This window comes from Megascapheus bottae, chromosome 23 (assembly GCF_031878675.1).
Source record: "Megascapheus bottae isolate mThoBot1 chromosome 23, mThoBot2.hap1, whole genome shotgun sequence".
Lineage (NCBI taxonomy): Eukaryota > Metazoa > Chordata > Mammalia > Rodentia > Geomyidae > Megascapheus > Megascapheus bottae.
The window spans coordinates 22525590-22547556 of record NC_143531.1 but is presented as its reverse complement, the minus strand read 5'-3'; the positions used below and the strand labels follow the sequence as shown (position 1 = coordinate 22547556).

General features: G+C 36.8%; 1 protein-coding gene across 1 annotated transcript in view; it reads right to left on the bottom strand.

Annotated features, from left to right (window-relative positions):
• Positions 1–21967, bottom strand: part of Lrba (LPS responsive beige-like anchor protein) — a 400347-nt gene that overhangs the window by 310593 nt on the left and 67787 nt on the right. The window contains exons 21-27 of the mRNA XM_090356865.1: positions 19292–19415; positions 18687–18879; positions 6588–7652; positions 5196–5374; positions 3774–3927; positions 3183–3363; positions 250–377 (exon numbers count right to left, since the gene is read on the bottom strand). Coding sequence (XP_090212991.1) covers positions 250–377; positions 3183–3363; positions 3774–3927; positions 5196–5374; positions 6588–7652; positions 18687–18879; positions 19292–19415 — 2024 coding nt within the window. The remainder of the gene's footprint in view (positions 1–249; positions 378–3182; positions 3364–3773; positions 3928–5195; positions 5375–6587; positions 7653–18686; positions 18880–19291; positions 19416–21967) is intronic.

Sequence of the window (21967 nt, the reverse complement as noted above, 5' to 3'; positions counted from 1 at the left end):
TTGGCAGTCCTGAGCTTGGGCTCAGGGCCTGAGCACTGTCCTTGGACTTTCTCAAGGCTAGAGCTCTACCACTTGAGCCTCAGCACCACTTCCGGCTTTTTTTTTTGATATGTATGTGGGGTACCGAGGAATTGAACCCGGGTCTTCGTGCATGCTAGGCAAGCACTCTACCACTAGGCCAAACTCCCGGCCCCGTGAGAATGTTTTTAGTATACTTTTTTTTTCAAATTAATGATTCTGTATGCTTACCTTTGCTGCTAATTTCCCCAGGGGAATCAGGCAGTGTATTGTTTTCAGTCCTTTTGCTATGTCTCCCTTTGCTTTCAGCTGTGAATGCTGTTGACACTCTAAGCAATTTCTGACAGCCACTGCACATACTGTAATTTATTTAAAGGAAAAGATCAGGGAAGAAAAATATGCATTTAAGTTTATAGAGCTAATATAAATCATCTACACAATCAAATTCACATAAAATTTTACTGTAAACAAAATATTTCAGCAAATTCCTCCTAAAAGGCCCCAAACCATCACCTAGTGTCTGTTGTCTGATTTTCCCTTATTGGCGCTGGTAAAAACAGGAAGCAAGTTCAAGCCCCACAACTGAGAGAAAAAAAAAAAAAGAACAGGAAGCAATATAGCTCAATAATCTGCAGAAAATGAAAGCATTGAGGAATCTTGTTTTGTTTCATTTAGCTTTGTGGGGGAAGAGGGAGGACTAAGGATAGTACAGGGGACCGGATTACAAGAGCCTGTACAAACTAGGCAAATACACTACTAGGAAGCTGCATTCCCGGGCCAGTCCAGGAAAATAGAATAGACTGCTGTTCTACAGATGTGTCATTAAGTACACAGATCAATCCACAGATGTGTCATAAGCAAGTAGAACAGAAAACAGAATTTGGTATATATGCTGTCCAAAAATTTCTCCCTAAAGCTCTCCAATCAGGCACTTTTAAATTTAGAAATTGTGAGGTTTTGTTTTGTTTTTTTGCCAGTCCTGGAGCTTGAACTGAGGGCCTGAGCACTGTCCTTGGGTTTTCTCAAGGCTAGGGATCTAGGGCCGGGAGTTTGGCCTAGTGGTTAAAGTGCTTGCCTAGCATGCATGAAGACCCGGGTTCCATTCCTCAGTACCACATACATAGAAAAAAGCTAGAAGTGGTGCTGAGGCTCAAGTGGTAGATCCCTAGCCTTGGACTTTCTCAAGGCTAGAGCTCTACCACTTGAACCACAGCACCATTCCCAGCTTTTTTCTATGTATGTGGTACTGAGGACTCGAACCGGGTCTTCGTGCATGCTAGGCAGGCACCTCTACCACTAAGCCAAACTCCCAGCCCAGAAATTGTGATTTTAAACAACTATAAATTGTATGGTACTACATAGTAATTTCAATTCTCAAATAAATTCATAGCATTAAAGATCTCGAAATAAAAAAAGGATGGAAGACAATAGCCAAGCAATGGAAACAACCCAGATGCCCTACTACAGATGAATGGATACAAAATATGTGGTACATATGTATGTATGTACCAAATATACATATACATAGCCATATACATAGCCAATGGACAAGATAAAATAATGGCATTTGTTGGGGAGGATGAAACTAGTGCAAATCATGTTGAGCGAGATAAGCCAAGATCAAAGGAACAAAAGGCGCATGGTGTCCTTGATATGTGGATATTAGATCCAAACAGTACAAGAGCGATGACTCAATATTCAGGTACTCAAGGTTATTGACATGGTCTTAGAGATATAAATTTAAGTACATAGACATAAAACTCTATGATCTATTAACACAATGTTATATAGACTGATATGTATCTATGACATACAAAGTCTCAGCTTAATTTTAATTGTGTTCTAAAATTTTTGTGCCAGTGATTGTTTATAGATTCCCTTCTTGAATACTTATTTGTTAAACATGGCATTTGAAATATGATGTAAAAAATCAATATTAATAAAATCTTCTAATTAAAAAAAAAAGGGTTGCCAAGATCGGTGGCTCACATCTATAATCCTAGTTACTCAGGAGGCTGAGATCTGAGGATCAAGGTTCAAAGCCAGCCTGGGCACAAAAGGACCTGAGACTCTTACCTCCAATTAACCTCTAGAAAATGGGAAGTGAGGCTTGGCTCAAGGGTAAAGTGAAAACCTTAAGCTGAAGAGCTCAGGGACAATGCCTAGGCCCAAGGGTAGGGTGGAAGCCTTGAGCTACAGAGACAGCACCCAGGCAAAGTTCAAACCCCATGACCCACAAAAAAAAGGTGTAGCACATATATTTTCTAGTGATATAACATATACTCTTGCCTAAGAATGGAAATAGTTCCTTTTCTAGGTCGTCTGCTGACGATGTTACATTTTCATAGATGTTTTACCTCTGATATGTCTTTATACAGCAGTTGTGATTTCTAAGGGTTTACTTGGTCTTTTCCACCATCTCTCTTCATTTCATAAGAAAATCATTTAACAAACTCTATCAGTACTTACAACTAAATACAGGAAGAAATTTTGTGCAAAGCAAATCTAAGGAAGAACAGCTCTTGGGGAACAGAGAATTGATTATTAAGTACTTTAACAAATTACAGTAGCTTATTTGAATAAAAACTGAACTGTAATGCCAGTGTAGAACCTTTTTTTTTCTCCAGTCCTGGGCCTTGAACTCAGGGCCTGAGCACTGTCCTTGGGCTTTCTCAAGGTTAGAGCTCTACCACTTGAACCACTTCCAGCTTTTTCTATATATGTGGTAGTGAGGAATCAAACCCACATCTTTGCGTATGCTAGGCAAGCACTCTACCACTAGGCCAAACTCCCGGCCACAGTGTAGAACCTTTTTACTCAATGTGTAAGAGAAGAGAAGCCACTATCACACAGGACCCTGGGATACAAGTTCAGGCCTTGCCCTAGGCCCCTATAATGAAATGCACAGTTAAAAAAAAAAATCCTCTAGTAACTCACAAAAGCTTGAGCAGCACTGTTTTGGAACCAAAACCAAGCTGGAAGGGAAAAAGGAATTATTGGCCATCATCACCTTAGCAGAGTCCTCAAATTATATGTTCCCTGTTACCCAACCTGGTAACTACTATGCTAGTATACATACCTGTTCCTGAAAAGAAAGTCAATTTTCACTTTAATGTTTGCATGATTGAAAAATGTTAAATTCCTAATAATTGTTAATAACTCACCCAGTCGGAGACACTGTCGTAAAATTCCTCCAGATGACATATTTTTTTCAGCTTCAATTTCAGCAAAGCCAAGAGAACTTGCAAATATAAGTACATCCACAAGGCTAATGAGCCTCTGCAAAAATGTCACAGAGGCTTCTATTGAAAGGCCTTGTGTAGGTTCAATATTCTCCAGCTCATGCTGAAAGGAATAAAATTTGACATTTAGACATCTACTTTGTGATAAAAATTTAATCTTACCAGATATATCCCCCAAATTTCTAAATTTTACAGTCACACACTTACAGAAAGTTAACATAATACAGTCATTTACTTATTTCATCTAAAATACAAAGACAAAGAAATATTTAGGGAAACACTTTCAATCCTGTTTTTCAGTAGCTGACTCATCCCTAAGAAACCAGCAATCTTTCTAGCCTTTTCATTCTTGGAACACATTCTAAAATCCCTTCAGGTAACTGCAAGAGATTCTGTTGCTTTTGAGTTATTGTGGCTGTGATGAACAGAAAGCACCACATTCAAGTTTTAATCAATAAGAATGCATAGTACTCTTGAGTTCACACCAATTGTATATAGTAGTTAAGTCCTTACTGTAGCCGATGTAGCAGCTGAAAGCAATGGCAGTATACCCCCACAAGCCATGACCATATTGTCCATCACTTGAGAGATGAGATGAATTGTGTTGTGTACAAAGATGACATTATCACTGCTATTCACGAAGTCCATAACTGTCTTTGTTGAATGGCTGTCCAAAGATAAATGATGTTTACTGATAAAGCTAATGAAAGGAAATCACAATTTGCCTACTTGAGGGGAGGAGGATAAGAAGGTGCTGTTGCTTCATCTTCACAACTGAGAAAAGATAATAAGGTACTGGGATTTTGGAGGTGTATATTTAGAAGAAGCAGACCACTGTATGTCAGCAGTGACTATCCATGCTCTCCTTCTGAGCTGAAATATAACCACTACTCATCTTATATCTCATTTAAAAACTTGAAGCAGGGCACAAGTGGCTAACACCTGTAATTGTGGCTGCTCAGGACATCAAGATCAGTAGGATTGTAGTTTGAGGCTAATCTGGGCAATGAAGTTCATGAGATCCCCATCTTAACCAAGGTACAGTGGCATTCAACTGTCATTCCAGCTACATGGGAGGTGAAGATAGGAAAGATCACGGTTCTAGGACAGTCTAAAGAAAAAAAGCTTGTGAGATTCCTCATCAACAGCAAAGGATGAGCATGGTGATATACACCTATTACCCCAGCTATGGCACAAAGCATAAACTAAAGGATCACTGTCCAAACCACTATGGGCAAGACACTATCTAAAAATAACCAGATCACAAAAGGCTGGAGACATAGCTGAAGGGTTAGCCTATCTGCCTAGCAAGTACAAAGCTTAGGTCAAATCCAAGTGCCACCTAATGGGGAGGGAGGAAATCTGAATGAATTTAAATTCAGTGAGGATTCACTAAAAAGTCATGTGGAAAAAATTAAGAAGTATATGATGCTAAATGTGCAACTAATCTATTACTGTTTCCTTAATAATGGCCTAAAATGATTCTGAATAGATTTTAGGAATCAAAGGCAAATAATTCACTAGGCATTTATGAAATTCTAAATCAAGTCATGTAAGATAGCCTATAGTATAAAAGATTTCTAATGATAATAGTATAGAAAAAGTTATACTTAAATTTCTATTTTTAGTACTTCAAGTAACCACCCTATTTGGCATACTTACCTTCTAGTAACTTCCATATCATTAAACATGCTAAGAAAATTTTCAACGGATTATTTTCTAAAAACACATTCAAATTTTCCTGTTTTGTAATATTGACAAGGATTCCATTCATGTAACGGAAAATAAGAGTTAACTCAATGAAACCCTTCCATAGAATAATGTTCTTTCAAACAAATGTCTGCAGTTAACTTACAAATGCTGGCCAAAATCTAAGTCTCTGAAAACAGAAACTTAGATCTGCATACTTCTTCTTTAAGAAATATATGGACAAACCTTCTCCACATCTGTATATCTGTTTCTATGGAGAATAAGAGATCCGTGAGCAGACGCTGATGCATTTGAGACCACTTGAACTCAGGAATACGAAACATGGACGATCTGGAATCCCTCCTTTGTCCACCAACTGCATCGGGTACTGTTCCTTGTCCTGACTGCTCTTGTAGCCTTGACATCTAATACAGAAAACATTTTAAAGTAATAAAGTAAGTTCACCTTCAAAGAAAGGCACCAGCAATGTAAATAATTTACCTAATATTCAGATTGTAAGACACTAAACCAAATTAGAGAAAAAAATCAATGAGTAATAACAGTAATATTTTATTGTATTTAAAGCAAAGTTATCAAAATGTTTAGCAAAATGCAACTGAAATTAGCATGGAGCCATGTTAAGTACTGCCAGTATGTAGCTTTCATAGAGAAATCAGGAAGTCTTTTTTTTTTTAATCTTAGCTTAAAGGTAATATTTGTAATTCAAGTAGTAGGTATAAACCTACTACTATCAATTGGCTAGAACAAAGAATAAACTAAAGAATAACACACTGAAGAACAAACCAATCAACTAAAAAATAAAAATAAAAAGGGAGGGGAAAAATGGAAAGAATCAAGGAGAAAATGACAGTATGAAACCAACCACTATCTATAGCATCACTCTGAAATACTGACAGAAGAGAAAGCGGCAACTCTAGATCATATACTGACTCTTCTCTCTCAAACCTCATGATACAAGTTAAATAAGGAATTTGACAACAAAAAGTATACACTAACATATGTTTTCCTAGATTTTATTAGAAAATCAATATAGTGGGCCGGGAGTTTGGCCTAGTGGTAGAGTGCTTGCCTAGCATGCACGAAGACCCAGGTTCGATTCCTCGGTACCCACATACATAGCAAAAAGCCAGAAGTGGTGCTGAGGCTCAAGTGGTAGAGTGCTAGCCTTGAGAAAGTCCAAGGACAGTGCTCAAGCCCAGGACTGGCAAAAAAAAAAAAAAAGAAAATCAATATAGTATAACTAGGTTATTTAATAAACAGCAAAATACGAGTATTTGAATTTTTTTTTACTAAGTCACTACTAAAACTTAAAGCAGCTAACATTTGAAACCGCTATGTTAAGAATTGTAATAAAGGCTGCTATTTAATAAACTCACACTGGGACTGGGGATATAGCTTAGTGGCAGAGCACTTGCCTAGCATGCCTAAAGCTGTGGTTCGATCACTACCAAAAGAAAGTAAACTCACATTAATTGCCAAATACCATGCAACCATTTGTATTATTTTCACATTCACTATAGATGTATGACGATAAATGGGTTATCAACCAAACCAAAACTAATATATACACTCTATATTAACAGTGCAAATACACCTTAAGATAATGCATATCCTTACCTCATGCACCTGTCGATGAGGCTGAAGTGCTTCTGTATGTGTACTGGCTTTTAGTTCCAGCTTTTCAGTATCTGAAGCCACACTGGAAACATCCAACTTGGCAATCTTTTGCTCAGAAGTACTGGCAGCCTCAAAAACCTGACTTGAACTATCACTAACTGATTTGATGTCTCCAGCCAAATTAGCTGCTTCCTTCTCCTCCTCTAGCACCTGATCAGTGTCTGGCTGTACAGTTGTTTGGGAAATAGTAGTTTCTGATGAGGTAGCTGAAGACTCTGATGCTGTCTTGGTCAGAAATCCAGAATCTTTGGAATTTCCAGCTTCAGTATCTGTATCTGTTTGTGTTCTATTAACAGGTGCTTCCTCTTCAGTTATTAATTTGTGATCATTACTAACCATGTCTGATGATCCACTGGCTTCAGAAGCAGCTAGAGCCAAACTATTATCTTGGAGCTCTGTGGATAGACTGATTTCCTCAGCAGGGCTACCTTCTACCTTCAGTTCCACATAGTCATCATCGTCTTCTTCCACAGACTTTTCCAGTAATTCTGGCATCTCGGAAGTATCTTCTTCTGAAGGAGAACTTACAAAAGTAGTTACTTCACTGATAGTCACGGAATCCTTACCAGCTGTTTTTGAAGAGTCAGAGAAAGCAGTCATAGGTTCAACTGCAGCAGAAGATGCTTCTAAGTCACTTATATCATGTGTCTCATTTGTTGGTGTCTCTTCCAAAGTAACTTCATCCAGCAACTCCTGATTTTCCTGCTCAGTTTTCCCTTCCTCATTACATGTATCAGGCATCTGCAGTTCAATGTTGGACACAGATTCTGCTGAACTTGCCTTCTCAATATTTAAGTTTCCATCACTATTTCTGGTGAAATGAGGAGAGACAGGAGACTCCTTCTTATCTGATGGCTGGGACCCCACTGAAATATCAACATCTCTACTAGAGCCAGTGAGTGCTTGAACTGGACTCAAAGAACATAGCCCAATTTCCTCATCAACTTTTCCCTGTTGTTCCCTAAATATAGCTGCAAGGTTTTCTTTGTGTATTTCAAAAGTGACCTAGACGAAACATATAACATAAAAATGAGTACAGCACATAAAATAAAAAATTTAAATACTTGCAATAATTTTTCAAATAAATATTCAATAAATAATGAAATAAAGCTTAAACTTTCCTTTTTTGGGATCAAGTAATTTTAATAACAAATGGAATGGCATGAAACCCCAAAGAGAACATAGTTAGCCTATTCACAAAGGTATATAGGAAAGGGATTCGCTATTATACTAGTCTCCAACTTGAACTGGGATCCAAATATATATCTCTTAAAAACGCATTGCACACTACATAGTGCAATGTAAACTTACTTTGTCTGTGATTTGCCCTCAAAAGAGAGAGAAAAAAAGACCTATCAATTAATTATGCACATTATTATAGCAACTCTGAAGATATTTATTAATTACATCTGTCTTCTATGTGGCATATCCTATTTCTTCATTATAAAATACTATATTTGAAAATATATTTATTCTATCTTTAAATTTTGATTAATAGATTATACAACCAGATTAGAAAGCATTTACTTCCAGAATACGAAATATCTCTAAAATTCTAGATTTCATTAGTTTTTAAATTTTCCTTTAACATATTCAATCATCTGAAATCTACTAATCAATTACATAATTTTCATAGCTATTATCCATTTTTGATGCTGTTTTCTTTAAGGTATTTGTGATTTTAAAACTGATTATTCCTAATTAATTAACAGATATTGTTCTAAATTACTCAGTTAAAAGACTAGTCATTTATCTTCACAATCATTTGATAGTTAATCTATCAGCTGCCTGTAATGTTTGGAAAGAACTTCTATAAACCATTAGAGATATTTATAAGTTAATAATTACATTTCTTTTGCCATTACTCTCAAATTAATTGGCACCCAAATTTATTAAGTAAAAGATAAAAGAAATTATTATTGTCTCTCTAATTCCAATTTTTTCATGTTTTCCAATTTAACCCTTTTTAAATGGTGAACATGTATTTTATACAAAGTATTTGTGTTAGTAACCTAGATATTCCAGATAGAAAGCTAAATGCTGCCCTCAGCAACAGGACTATAGTATCCTCTTATAGTATCAGAAGCAAACTACTGAAGGGAATCAATTATGAGAATTAAGCTCAATATCAAAGGAAAACAAATCATAAGAAAATCAAGTGATATGCCTAAGAATCACTATACATTCATTCATGTATGAACTTAAACAGGTATATTCACATGGATCAAATATATAGTTCACAGCATTGATTTTTTTTAAGTGGGTAATTAATTAGCTAGTGATTTGTCATGTTATCTTTCTACAGTATTGTTTTATACTTTCCTGCACTTATACAAATCCACTATACCTCACATTCTTCAGCTTTGCTTTGGTTTTTTTCTGTTTTTTTTTGTTTGTTTTTGTTTTGTTTTGTTTTGGCCAGTCCTAGGGCTTGAGCTCAGGGTCTGAGCACTGTCCTTGGGCTTTCTCAAGGCTAGAGCTCTACCACTTGAGTCACAGCAACACTTCTAGCTTTTTTTCTTTTTTTTTTTCACTTTTTATTTTTTATTTTTTTTATTGTAATTAGTAAAAGGGTTACATGATATTTGCCAGATAGAAGGTGCATTAATTCACATACATTGATACCCTTTCACATGTCTTGGTACCCATTTCCCTCCCCCCCCCACGCCCCCCATCCGTCTTGGTTTTCCCCACTTCCCTATCAAATTTCAAATATCCAAATACAAATAAATTCAATATATCAGATAACAAAGTGAGATACTATACCAATATGAGATAACCAAGGGACAGCAAAGGAGATGAGAGACAACATAGTACATTAAGGACAACAATCATTCATTATATGGCTTTTGTTTCAATATCCTGGAGGTCCTTTCAATTAGCTTCACATTATATGGCCTTATGTATCAAGATTTTGCTCTATTGCAAATCTCTGCTAGTAGAGCCCAAGGTTTCTACTGATTATGACGAATGAGGGAAACCATTGAGCCTAAGTTCCTTTGAGTCTGGCTTACTTCACTTAATATGATTTTTTCTAAGTCTTTCCATTTCCTAACAAATGGGGCGATGTCATTCTTTCTGACAGCAGCATAGAATTCCATTGTGTACAAATACCACAACTTGTTGATCCACTCATCAACTGAGGGACATCTAGGTTGGTTCCATATCTTTGCTATGGTGAATAGTGCTGCAATGAACATTGTTGTGCTAGTGGGTTTAGTATGTCCTTGTTTCTGGATGGTTGGGTAAATGCCAAGTAGTGGAATTGCTGGGTCATAGGGGAGTTCTATGTTTAGCCTTTTGAGGAACTGCCACACTGCTTTCCATAGTGGTTGAATGAGTTTGCACTCCTACCAACAGTGCAGTAGTGATCCCTCCTGGCCACATCCCCTCCAGCATCTGCTGTCATTCGTTTTCCTGATCCTGGCCATTCTAACTGGAGTGAGGTGGAATCTTAGAGTTGTTTTGATTTGCATTTCTTTTATGACCAGAGATGTTGAGCATTTCTTCATGTGTCCATAGGCCATTTTTGTTTCTTCTTCAGAGAAGACTCTCTTTAAGTCTTTGGCCCATTTTTTAATGGGATGGTTGTTACTTTGGAGGTTAGTTTTGGAGTGATTCAATTTTTTGAGTTGTTGAAATATTTTAGATATGAGGCCTTTGCCCGTTGTTTGGTTGGTGAAGATCTTCTCCCACTCTGTAGGCTTCCTGATTAGTTTACTAGCTACGTCCTTTGCCATACAAAAGCTCTGCAGTTTAATGCAGTCCCATTTATCCAGCCTTTCTCTGATTTGTTGTGATTCTTGGTCCTTATTAAGAAAGTTTCGACCTGTGCCAAGGAGGCCTAGTGTATCTCCTATTCCTTCCTGTAAAGTTTTCAGTGTGTCAGCTTTTACCTCCAGGTCTTTGATCCATTTGGAGTTAATTCTAGTGCAAGGTGACAACAAAGGATACAGCTTTGGTTTTCTGCAGGTACTTAACCAGTTCTGCCAGCACAACTTGTTGAAGAGGCTGTCTTTCTTCCATTCTATTTTTTTGGCTCCCTTGTCAAAGATTAGGTGGCCATAGGTCTGTGGTTTAATATCTGGGTCCTCAGTTCTATTCCATTGGTCTTCAGGCCTGTTCCTGTGCCAGTACCAAGCTGTTTTGAGAATTATAGCTCTGTAATAGAGTCTAAAGTTTGGAATTGAAATTCCTCCAGCGCTGTTCTTTCTGCTAAGAAGTGTTTTTGCTATACGGGGTCTTTTATTATTCCATATGACATTTTGGATTGCCTCTTCTATTTCTTTAAAGAATGACATTGGGATGTTGATGGGTATTGCATTGAATTTGTAGATAGCTCTTGGCAAGATTGTCATTTTCACAATGTTGATTCTTCCAATCCAGGAGCATGGGAGATTTTTCCATTTCCTTAGTTCTGCTTTAATTTCCTTTTTTAGGGTTTTAAGGTTTTCGTCAAAAAGGTCCTTTACATTCTTAGTTAAGCTAATTCCTAGGTACTTTATTTTCTTTGAGGCTATTGTGAAAGGAGTTTCTTTCCTGATTATTGCCTCGTTCCTCTCATTGTTGGCGTAAAGGAAGGCAGTTGATTTTTGAAGGTTGATTTTATAGCCTGCTACTCTTCCAAAGCTTTGAATCAGCTCAAGGAGCTTGGGAGTAGAGTCTATAGGATTCTTTAAATACAGAATCATGTCATCTGCAAAGAGGGATAGTTTTATTTCCTCTTTCCCTACTTGGATCCCCTTTATGCTTGGTTCTTGCCTTATTGCACTGGCTAGGAATTCTAGTACTATGTTAAAAAGGAGTGGAGAGAGTGGGCATCCTTGTCTCGTTCCTGATTTTAGAGGGAATGGCTTTAGATTTTCAGCATTAAGTGTAATACTAGCAGTGGGTTTCTCATACACAGCCTTTATTACACTGAGGAATGTTCCATGGATTCCTAGTTTCTCCAGAGCTTTTAACATAAAGGGGTGTTGGATCTCGTCAAATGCCTTTTCTGCGTCTATTGAGACAATCATGTGATTTTTGTCCTTGCTCCTGTTGATGTGTTGAATTATATTAATTGATTTGCGTATGTTGAACCAGCTTTGCCTCCCTGTGATGAATCCAGTTTGATCATAGTGTATAATTTTCTACGTATATGGTACCGAGGAATTGAACTCGGGCCTTTGTGCATGCTAGGCAAGCCCTCTCATCACTGGGCCAAACTCCCGGCCCCAAAGAAGATACTAAAAAAAAAAAAAAGTTTTCTCCTCTCTGTCCAGTAGCACCAAAGATGCCATTTTACTTGAAATTCACTTTTCTTTTTTTGGGTGGCAACTCAATCTAGGACCTCAAGCTCCCTACGAAAGCACTCACAGCCACTGAAATTCATCTTTTTTAGTAAGAAACCACAATAAATATAAAAGCGGACTTTCTTCTTTCATAAAACAAGTTTTAAACAAAACTTTTTATGAATCCTATGTGAATTAAACACTTCCAGCTACTTAATATTTTCTTAATCTCCCTTATCTCTATAAATATAATACTAATACATGGAAACATTCTAGAATTTATTTAAAGGAAAAAAACTCATAAATTTCTTCAAAGTACAATTCCTACATAGTAACTGTTCACCAGTTCACAAAATTCTTTGAAAATACTAAGCTAACAGCCAGGTGCAGTGGCTCATGCCTATAATCCTAGCTACTCAGGAAGCTGAGATCTGAGGATTGTGGTGCAAAGACAGCCCAGCCCGGACACTAAAGACCATGAGACTCTGATCTCCAATTAACCATTAGAAAACTGGAAGTGGCAAAGAGCTCAGGAACAACACCCAGGCCCAGGAGTAGGGCAGTAGCCTTAAGCTGAAGAGCCCAGTGTCAGCGCCTGGGCCCAGAGTCCAAGGCTCACAACTAACAAAAACAAAACAAAACGAAACAAAACAAAGCTAAGCTCAGTTTCATAGGCAATTTTACATGTCTTTACTTCAGCACAAGCTAAAATATACTGAATGTTTCATATGTAGTATTTTAAGTAGCTAGTATCATCAAAACATTTAAGAACTCTAAAAATTAACAGAATGATCCTTATTGCATAGAATTCAATCCTCAGCACCATAGAAAATTACAATAATAATAATAGTGGCATGGTTAAATTTTTCCAATCTTTTCTGCTTGAATAGAAAGTAATTGTGATCAATATTATGTCCTTAACAATGAACAAAACAGATGCCTTATTGCACATCTAAAATAAACAACTACAAACTTTTAAAAGAGCAATTTAGCAATACCTACTACAACTTTTAAAATGTGTAGACTTCTAGAAAAGTCACTGAAAAGGAATATATACCACAAAATGGAAATATAAAGATAGGAACTGGTTATTACTTCTCAACAAAAACTGAAAGTTAAAGTATAATGTGCATGCAGTATTAAGATTTTAACCTACCACTTTCACCAATTTTCTTAAAAAAAATTTTAGAAAATGCCAAAAGAAAAAGTAAACTTGACTACACAATAACTACCTCCTAGAATTACAGTCTTCAGATGCCACCTCTAGGCCTCTATTCTTAACTTTGCTTCTCCATAATAAATTATATAAGCCAAATAATATGCAGGCATTAAAAATCATACAAAAATAATATCATTAAGTGAACTAAAACTGCAAAACAACATAAATACAATTTTTTAATAAAATGATTATATGTATATATTCATGCACAGAACAGAAGACTAAGGGTCTTGCCCCCAAAATTTTAATACTCAATTATACAAGGATGGTTTGGATGAGGGATATTTTAGTTTTGTATGTATGCATTTATATTGGATTCCAATTTCCTAGTGTTAGTTAAAACCTGTTTTAAATCTTAAAAATAAAAAATTACTATTTGATTTAAAAAAAAATAAAGCCAAAGATACTTCAGCAATTAAATATAAGATGCTTAACAACTTATGAAATATGGGAGTTCTGTAACTTCTAAAATTGAAAATAGGTAGCCTTTAATTTTATCATATAGGCCTCAGAAAGACACACAGTAATACCCGGGCACTGGTGGCTCACGTCTGTAATCCTAGCTCCTCTGAAGGCCGAGATCTGAGGATCACAGTTCAAAGCCAGCCCAAGCACTAAAGTCCATAAGACTCTTATCTCCAATTAACTTCCAGAAAACCAGAAGTGGTACTATGACGCTGTGGCTCAAGTGGTAGAGCACTAGCCTTGACCTGAAAAGCTCAGAGAAAGCACCCAGGCCCAGAGTTCAAGCCCCACAACCGACCAAAAAAACAAAAATAGAAACACAGACACAGAGTAATATAGGCCAGCTCATATCCTGTGATTTTTTTAATACTTTTAAGTAACAACTTAAATTTCATTAGAATTTTTAAAACTGATCTCTTCCTGCTTTTGCCCAATTTTCTTCCTCTAGAAATTGGAAAGTACCCTTAAATCATTTCATCAGATTTAGAAAAACAGGTAAGAATCTCACATATTTTAAATAATCTAAAATAATTATACTATTTTTAGGGAAATCTCATTGCAATTCGAAGATGTTGTAATTGTTGTTGGCCATGGTGCTTTAACTCAGGGCTGAGGCACTGTCCCTGAGCTTTTTTTCTCTTTTTTTTTTTTTTCACAAGGCTAGCACTCTACCACTTTGAGCCGCAGCTTCACTTGCAGTTTTCTGGTGGTCAATAGGAGATAAAAATCCCATGGATTTTCCTGCATATGCTGGCTTTGAACCATGATCCTCAGATCTCAGGTTCCTGAGTAGCTAGAATTACAGACATGAGCCACCAGCATCTGACATATCATAATTTAATTCAAGTGTTATTAACTGTTAGTTCTTCATTATCAATACGAGCCTAGAAAATGCACAGTATTTAAATTTTTAGGTTTGGATTAGAAAAAGGAAGTTCTGGACAATTCTTACCAATTTAGAATCACTTAAATGACTCAATATTTTTGGCGGAGAAGGGTTGAGACAGAGTTCCCATTTCTATATCCCAGGATGGCCTCAACAGTCTGTGCCATGATTATAGACATGAACTACTACTGTCAGCTTTCTTTGCCTTTGTTTTGTATGTTTCTGGCAGTACTGGGGTTTAAGTCAAGGAATTACCCTTGCTACAGGCACACTAATGCTTGAGCCACACCTCCAGTCCTTTTTGCTCCAGCTATTTTTGAAATAGAGTCTTAGGCCAAAGCAGACCACAATTCTTTCACTTACACTTCCTGCTATGGCCAGATGACAAGCACGCACCTATGCCCATATCTTTCTGTTGATATAGAAAACTGAGAACATTTTTGCCCAGGCTAACCTGGCTTCCTGCTCTCAGCCTCCTGCCTACTACAGAGGATAGACATAAACTACCTTACCCAGCTTTTAATTCAAAGACTAAAAGCATTTTAGAATACCAAGTGAAAGTGGTATTCTTTAACAATATTATAGTGTCTATCTTGAGTGTTTTAAAAAACAGATTAAAGGAATGAAACCTAGATAATAAACAAGACAACAAAATTACATAGTTACTACCATATATACATTTGAAACCCTGAGACCAAAGTAACCAACACAGGCAGTTACACTAGATTAGCTTATTACTGCTTATGAAATCTAGTCCAGCTGTTGGAGAAGCAGCATCCAATGACAAACAGCTTCCCTGCTACAAAGGTGGCAGGAAATCTATCAAACTGGACAATAAAATTGCAATTGAGTTTCTTTGGCTTTTTATAGCAGCTGCATGTATCCTGATGTAACTCTGCAAATGCCATCCAATTCTCCAAGTGGTTCTTTATACCCCAATTCCTTATCAAGAACTATGTTATAAATTTGTGAAACTGAGATTCAAAATGATTTAAGAAAAAGGAAAAATAAGCATCACTTCAATTCAATATGCATGAAAATGCTTAACGTATTTTAGAATGAACCATCTTGAAGAAAGAAAATTTGTTTCAATAATTCAAGCAGGATTGTTTTTTAACATGCTACCAACTACCTATGGAACTAAGCCTGTTTAACTCTTCTCTATCTTCATCAAACACTCATGGGAAAGGCCTACAAGTAAAGGTTGCCCATTTTCTTTTAAAAATAGAAGCAAGATTTAAAATTCCAACACAGTGAGGATATTCTTAGGAGAGGAACACAAAGGCACAATACCTATGTTCTAATCATACAAAATAATATTTATTGAAATGAACTTCAGGAAATGGAAACAAGAGATTTTTTTTCCTTCATGGTTATTTTTTCTCTTTTTTTGGTCTTGTTTGTCTTGGGAAGGTAAGGGAGGGTACAAAAATAGAGAGAGAAGGCTGAACAAATACAGCATTGGTGTTCACTAGACACTATTTTGAAAATTAAATATACAACCTGTGAATGAGTATAGAAAAGAAAAACTGGGAGACGTAAAGGAAGGGGTAGCATTATTCAAAAAGAAATGTACTTTTTTAATTTTTATTTATTTATTTATTTTTTTGCCAGTCTTGGGGCATGAACTCAGGGCCTGAGCACTGTCCCTGGGCTAAGAAATGCACTCTTTACTTGACTTTTGTAACTGCGACCCCTCTGTATATTGCCGGGTTTTTTCCTTTGGATCAGTTACAGGGCTTGAACTCTGGCCTGGGCGCTGTCCCTGAGCTCTTCAGCTCAAGGCTACTGCCCTACCCCTGAAGCCACAGCGCCTCCTGCAATTTACTGGCAATTAACTGGAGATAAAAGTGTCAAGGACTTTAGTGCCCAGGCTGGCTCTGAACAGCAATCCTCCGATCTCAGCCTCCAGAGTAGCTAAGATTACAGGCCTGAGCCACCACGCCTACCTGGCCTGTATATTACCTCTATAATAACAATTTTTTTTTAATTCAAAGGAAAAACATTTCCAACATGGCAGTATCCAAATAAACCATTTTTCTAAACTTTATGATGAAGACATGCCTTTTGCCTTTTACCTTTTACCCATAAAGAAAATCCACATTAAAAAGTTCAGCTTTGGGGCTGGGAGTTTGGCCTAGTGGTAGAGTGCTTGTCTAGCATGCATGAAGACCCAGGTTCCATTCCTTAGTACCACATACATTGAAAAAAGCCGGAAGTGGTGCTGAGGCTCAAGTGGTAGAGTGCTAGCCTTAAGAAAGTCCAAGGACAGTGCTCAGGCCCTGAGCCCAAGCCCAGGACTGTCAAAAAAAAAAAAGTTCAGCTTTAGCTGGTCGCAGTAGCTCACGCCTGTAATCCTAGCCACTCAGGAGGATGAGACCTAAGGGTCTCGGTTCAAAGCCAGCCTGGCACAAATGACTGTGAGACTCTTACCTCTATTTAACCACCAAAAAACAAGAAGTGCTGCTGTGGCTCAAGGGGTAAGGGTGGTAGCCTTGAGCTGAAGAGCTCAGGGACAGTGCTAAGATCCAGAGTTCAAGTCCCACAACCCCCAACATACATAAATACATACATACATACATACATACACACACACACACACACACACACACACACATACATAAATCAGGGAAGGAGAGAGGAGGGAGGGAAAACTGTAAGAACCAACTTAAAACTCTTAAGGACTGGTAGGGGGAGAAGTGCAGTTCTCTTAGGGACTCAAGTAATACTTAACACTACAAGAACTAGTTTTGTTATGATTTTTTTTTTTTTTTGCCAGTCCTGGGCTTGAGCTCAAGGCCTGAGCACTGTCTTTGGACTTTCTCAAGGCTAGAGCTCTACCACTTGAGCCTCAGGACCATTTTCAGCTTTTTTCTATGTATGTGGTTTGGAGGAATAGAACATGGGTCTTCATGCATGCTAGGCAAGCAATCTACCACTAGGCCAAACTCCCGGCCCCTTTTATGATTTTTTAACTCCAAAATTAATTTAGCAAACATTTATTATACTTTATAAATGTAATCCTAAATAAAACTATAAAACGAGTCAAAATCTATATTTGCTTGAAAGTCAACATTGTAGGTCTCTTAGAGAAACTATTTTCTTTACAATAATTTTAAGATCTGTTTAGAATCACAAGTCAAGGCTGGGCACGGTGGCTCATGCCTGTAATACCAGCTACTCAAGAGGCTGAGATCTGAGGATCATGTTTTAAAGCCAACTCGGGCACTAAAGTCCGTGAGACTCTTATCTCCAATTAACCACTAGAAAACCAGAAGTGGCGCTGTGGCTCAAGGGGTAGGGTGACAGCCTTGAGCTGAAGAGCTCAGGGACAGCAGCCAGGTCCAGAGTTCAAGTCCCATGGCCCAACCCCCCCAAAAAAGACAAATCATTGTAGTAAAAAAAAAACTTTAAAATAAATAAAACTGTACACACACACAGAAATACAACATCAAATCGAGATTAGTGGAGGAGGTAGACAAAGCATTTGGGAAAGGGAACTCAATTTCCTAGACACTGTTAGGAACATTGTTTCCGGCATCATTTATATAGATAGAATATTTCAATGGAAGAGTCCTCAAACAAGAAAAACAATAGTAGATTTTAAAAACCAATTATTTTTTTCTTACCTTCCTGGGATCCATTCTGATAAGTATTATTTTACGTGATAAGAGGCTCATAGGCTTTGCACCTCTGTGTTCCTCTCTTAAGACCATCCTACTTAAAATCCAATGATTCTTTAACTGACGAAAATACTAACAGCATGCACACATCAGCCAGAGCTTTTCTTTTTACTCATCCCCACCTCTGCTGAAAACATCCATCTCTGGATTCAGTGCGCCACCTGGCGTCTAATGCGTCTAATGGCGCAAATTCAAAGAAATGAGTCTATTTCCTTAAAAATATAAATTCCTGGCTCTCCTACATAAAGGATTGACTTTACTAAGCAAAGCACGCATAAAATTGACACTTGAAAATTACTTTGATTCTGAATAAATTAAAGAACTTCTCTTTATTCTCCGTTGTTTCCATTTCATAGCATTTTCAGAGAATAACTCGACACTTTCTAAATGTTCAGAATGATTTTTTTATCTAGGTACATTTTTAAAGATATATACAATATATAAAATCCTATATATATTTGATATATAAAGATATATAAAATACTATAAATACACTTTGGTAATGAAACTTACTTTTGAATGTGTTATTGATAATGTGTCCACCCATACACGCCATCCACCCCACTCATATTTGACTGCATGATAAAGTAGAATACGGAATATGGCATACACCATTTCTGTTATCTTTTGCTCATCTGAATTCTTTGGATTAAAATAGCAAAGAGAAAGCATCCACTCTTGCCACACAGAACACTGCAGCAAGCTCCTGAAAATAAGTAAAGGGTGTTGGGTTACTAAAAAACATACAATCAGTATAACAATTCTAAAGTAAAAGGATTCAAAGCCAGGTTTGGTAGCATCTATCTATAACCCAAGAGTTGGGAGAACAAAAAAGGAGGAATGCAAATAGAGAGCCAGCCTGAGCTGCATTCTGAGTTATACTGTCTCACCAAAAAACAAATAAACAAACAAACAAAAATCACTTAGTGCAAATATTCATGTAATACTCAACACTCTTCATTTAGGTTATAGTACATTATCTGAATATCATTAATGACAGAAATAATGAAAAAAATAATTTCATACTATTTTTAAAGTAATTTTTCTAAGACAAACTAGGTTCAAATAAACACAAGAGGTATAAATATTGCAAATAGATGATTTCTGATCCAGCTTACCTCCTGTTTTCTCTACTGTTATTAAAAAGTTTAATCATGTCAGAAAGAAAAGCTCGGCGAACCTCCATGCTTTCTGGGCACTGGGGAGAATTTCGAAGTAGAGTCGCAATTACTTTTAGTATCTCTGTAAAACAATTCATGAATAAGTAAAAACTAAAACACAAAAAAAAGTTCATGTTGGAAAATCATCAATATATTACAATTTCTTTAGCTTTTCGTTATATAAATGTCTTCTGAAAACCTCCTCAGTTATAAAATTATAGACTGTACTCATTATCATGACAGCATTTATAAAGGAAAGGATTTTATTGCATGATTTGATACATGAAAAGCATTTTTTGGCACAGTTGGAGATTAAATATCCAACACATTCTATATATATGCACTCTACTGCTGAGACACACCTCAAATACCAGAACTAAATTTTAAAAGGTTAAAATGAAACAACTTTAAATTATAAATGAATTAACTGAAGACAAAACAATTATCTGGGGGAGCCAGGAGTTTGGCCTAGTGGTGGATTGCTTGCCTAGCATGCATGAAGACCCAGGTTCAATTCCTCCGTACCACATACATAGAAAAAAGCTGGAAGTGGTGCTGAGGCTCATGTGGTAGAACTCTAGCCTTGAGAAATTCCAAAAGACAGTGCTCAGACCCTAAGCTCAAACCCAGGACTGGCAAAAAAAAAAAAATCAATTATCTGGGGCTGAAGGCCTGGGGGTAGAGTGCCTGCCTAATATGCACAAAGACCTGGGTTTGATTCCTTGGTACCACATACATAGAAAAAGCCAGAAGTGGTGCTATGCCTCAAGTGGTAGAGCTCTAGCCTTGAGAAAGCCCAAGGACAGTGCTCAGGCCCTGAGTTCAAGCCCTGGAACTGGCAAAAAAAAAAAAAAAAAAACACACAAAAACTGATTATTTGTAAAAAAGGATAGTAAAATTATTCTTAAAAACAAATAACAATGTTAGGGGTGTGTTGGCTCACATCTATAATCCTAGCTACTCAGGAGGTTAAGATCTAAAGACCAGGGTTCAAAGCCAGCCCCGGGAAGAAAAGGACCTATGACTCTTACTTCCAATTAACCTCTAGAAAATGGGAAGTAGAGGTTGGCTCAAGGATAAGATAGTAGCTGAAGAACTTAGGGACAACGCCCAGGCTGAGTTCAAGCCCTAAGATCCACCAAAAAAACAAACAAAAAAAACACAGCCAGGGCATACACAAAGGGAGGGCATCTTCACAGCCCTGAAATCAAACCTCAGTATCAACACCAAAAACAAGCAAACAAAAAAACTTCAAAATCTCAGGAAAAAAAATAAATTCTAAAAATCTGCAACATTACTTAAAGCATGTAAAGTTTTTTTTCTTTATTAGGGTAATTTTTTTTAATTACAAAGATGCTCTTCTGTAACTTCACAGATAAATTAAAGACAAAATCTCCAAAGGCAATTAAGACCTACTCCACATCTCTCTCCCCACAAGGCAAAATAATAAGGTTCTATCGTTGTCTCAAATAAAGCTGACTGAATGACCAGACAGCATACAGAAATTTGAAAATCATTTAAAAACACATAATAAATCCCCAAATCTGTAGATTAACAAAAACTAACTCTAAATTTGTAATTTTTAAATGCATTAAATTTTACCCAATTAAAATTTACAAATTCTAAGTTTGAACTTTGCTAAAGGTTCTACTCTAGAACTATAAGTTCAAAATCAGATTTGAATATGTTTTGTTATTCAACTCATGGCATTCTGAGAGACATTTCTAAATTTGTAACATGGTAACTTCAAATGTTTTCTACCTAAACCAAGGGTAGAGAGCTTTCTCCTGCCCAGAGCCATGTTTATAACACCATTCAATAAAAGCAGGCAGCTGATGTATACATATCTGACCTGTCATGTGCCAAATGATTCTGTGGGCCTTATATAGCTCACAGGCTGGATGTTCTCCACTCTTGAACAACAATTACAAGACTGATGAAAATCATAATTACTAGAGGATAATTGCCACTGATTTTGAGATAAATCATAAATTCAAAACAGCATAAATCAGAATTTCATTAAAAATCTGAACATACAATAAATCAAGATCATGTGAAAACATTTTTTCAAATTGAAATCTTGTGAAAACTACTTTTCAAAATCTTTATATGGAGGCTGTTAGTTTGGCCTAGTGCTAGAGGGCTTGCCTTAGCATGCATGAAGACCCAGGTTCGATTCCTCAATACTACATACATAGAAAAAAGCCAGAAGGGGTACTATGGCTCAAATGGTAGAGCTCTAGCCTTGAGATAGCCCAAGGACAGTGCTCAGGCCCTGAGTTCAAGGCCCAGGACTGGCAAAAAAAAAAAAATCTTTATATATACCACGTAATTTAAGTCAATGTGATGTTACAATCAACATTAAACACAAAATTGAAGGTAACATTTCCTATAATGAAATAATCAGAAAACAATGTGTCTCAACAAAATCACTCCAGATTTTTCATAATCAGTTTAGGTTTTGTTTTGTTTTGTTTTGTTTTTCTGGGGCTTGAATTCAGGGCCTGGGTGCTATCCTTAAATTTCTTTGCTCAAGGCCAGAACTCAATTACTAGGGCTACAGCTCTTTTGGCAGAATCTCATGGACCTTCGTGTGTGTGTGCGTGCGTGCGTGCGTGCGTGCATGCGTGTGTG